The 2,078-nt window shown below is 52.9% G+C and overlaps 1 protein-coding gene across 1 annotated transcript in view; it reads left to right on the top strand.

The window, feature by feature from the left end:
* The window catches only part of Krt82 (keratin 82, type II), an 18,224-nt gene that overhangs the window by 5,116 nt on the left and 11,030 nt on the right, over positions 1-2,078 (top strand). The window contains exons 4-5 of the mRNA XM_013032464.1: positions 493-588; positions 920-1,084. Of these exons, the coding sequence (XP_012887918.1) occupies positions 493-588; positions 920-1,084 (261 nt within the window). The remainder of the gene's footprint in view (positions 1-492; positions 589-919; positions 1,085-2,078) is intronic.

The following is a 2,078-nucleotide window of genomic DNA, read 5'->3' as shown; positions in this document are numbered from 1 at the left end:
ACACACACTTATACATGCCATGTGCACATGCACACATGCACCCTCCCCTTTGCCAAGGAGCTGAGATTGGCCTGGCCTCCATCCTCCAACTCACCTGGGCTAAGGCTGCCCAAGTGGATGGAGAAGCAGCTAATATCAAGACAAAAACAAAACAAGCCCTCTGACGTAAGCCCCAAATATGAGAACGCTTGCTAAGGTCCCTCAGACAAGTAGCAATGTATTTCCAGGAGGCAAAAGGAGCATGAGATACCTCTAAGCTCTGCTCCTTTCAAAGCCAGATGTCAGGCTCAGTCACAGGGTCCTGGAACTGGAGACCCTTCTCCCAGGCCTCCCTTCTACATAGGCTGGGGAGGGGGCAGGGGAAAAGGTGGTCCCCTGCCTGCCACCCACCACCAGCTTGCTTGCTCAGGTGTCAGAAGTATGGAGAATGTGACCCTGGCTTTCCCCTTAATCTGGGGCCACGGCCCCACAGTGACAAGTGTTTTGCTGCAGGACGTGGACACCGCTTTCCTGGTAAAGGCTGACCTGGAGACCAACGTGGAGGCTCTAGAACATGAGATGGACTTCATGAAAGCCTTGTTTGAGGAGGTAGCCGCAGTCCCACTGCCCACTATGGGTTTGGTTAGGGCCAGTTCCCAGGGTGCTGGGGTAGCAGGTGTATTTCTAGGCAGTTGTGGAAAGGATCCCCACAGTCTTGTAGAGTGAGTCTCCTGAAGAGGGGTTACCCAGGCTCCTGGTTCTTGGGTCTCTCTGGGAAAGTTCTGGGTTATTAGAGGGAGCTCATTGGTAACTGAGAATCTTAGAAGAATTGTAGCAGACTGGTGGGTAAATCTGCCGTGAGAAGTCCAAGCAGACTTCGTGTGGGACACTTACCATTCCCCCAGCCTCTGAGCTCATTCCTCCACCCTGGCCTCCTCAGGAGACGGCCCTGCTGCAGTCTCAGATCTCTGAGACTTCGGTCATCGTGAAGATGGACAACAGCAGGGACCTGGATGTGGATGGCATCATTTCTGAGATCAAAGCCCAGTATGACGACATTGCCAGCAGGAGCAAAGCGGAAGCAGAGGCCTGGTACCGGTGCAGGGTGAGGCTGCAATGCAGAGGGACAGGGTGGAAGGGTGGGGAGGGAGAGCAGAGCACAGAGAGAGGAGAGGGAGGGAGAGGGAAGGAGGAAGGGAAGGAGGCAGGGGAGGAAGGAGGGCCTCAGTTGCTCTCCACATCAGGAAGTAGGTAAGCAGCTAATGAGGACCAAGCTAGGCCACAGTGCTGGGGAACTCTGTAGACGCTGGCCCTATTGTGTCTGCTAGGCCCTAGATCAGGTCTCTGCAGGGCACATGGCAGGGACTCCCCCCACACCCCCAGATGGGCCAGGCCTGTCATCAGAATGCCAGGTGTCTAGCTATATTTACCTACAGACTCACCAGAAGTGGTCCTCTAGGCAGCATCCAATAAATCTAATTGGTGGTGATGGCAAAGAGGACTCTGGGCTTCAAAGTGGGGGAGGTGGCCAGTGGCATGGGTGGTTACTAATGGTGGAACAGAAACAGTGATTAAGGTGGCCCCAGATTCAGTAATTAGGGGCTTTCTGGGAGAATGGGGACACCCTCCGGGTTAAACCTGGTTTAACAAATGCTATCATCAAATGCAAGGCATCACATCTGCATTCCTTCCCATTCCCTGGTGCACTGTTTATGGAGGGTCCATAGTGTGCTGAGCACTGTGCTAGATGCTAAGGAGCCAGTCTGGAACAGGACAGACAGCCTTGGCGTTGTCTTTCCTCCATCTTAGAGTCAGGAGAGGTTGGCAGGCAATCAATAAGACAAAAAAAGTACAGAGGCCAAGCTCACATCTATAATCCTAGCTACTCAGGAGGCTGAGAACTGGGAATTACAGTTTGAAGCCCTCTGGGCAGGAGAATTGATGAAACTTTTATCTCTTAACCATCACAAAGCTGGAAAGGGAGCCTTGAAGTGGCTCAAGTGGTTGAGCACGGCCTTGAGCAAAAAGCTAAGGGAGAGTGTCCAAGCCCCGAATTTAAGCCTTGGTATGAACATTGGGAAGGAAGAAAGCAAGGAAGG

The sequence above is a fragment of the Dipodomys ordii genome, unplaced genomic scaffold (assembly GCF_000151885.1).
Source record: "Dipodomys ordii isolate 6190 unplaced genomic scaffold, Dord_2.0 Scaffold155, whole genome shotgun sequence".
Lineage (NCBI taxonomy): Eukaryota > Metazoa > Chordata > Mammalia > Rodentia > Heteromyidae > Dipodomys > Dipodomys ordii.
This window is presented reverse-complemented; position numbering and strand designations above follow the sequence as displayed.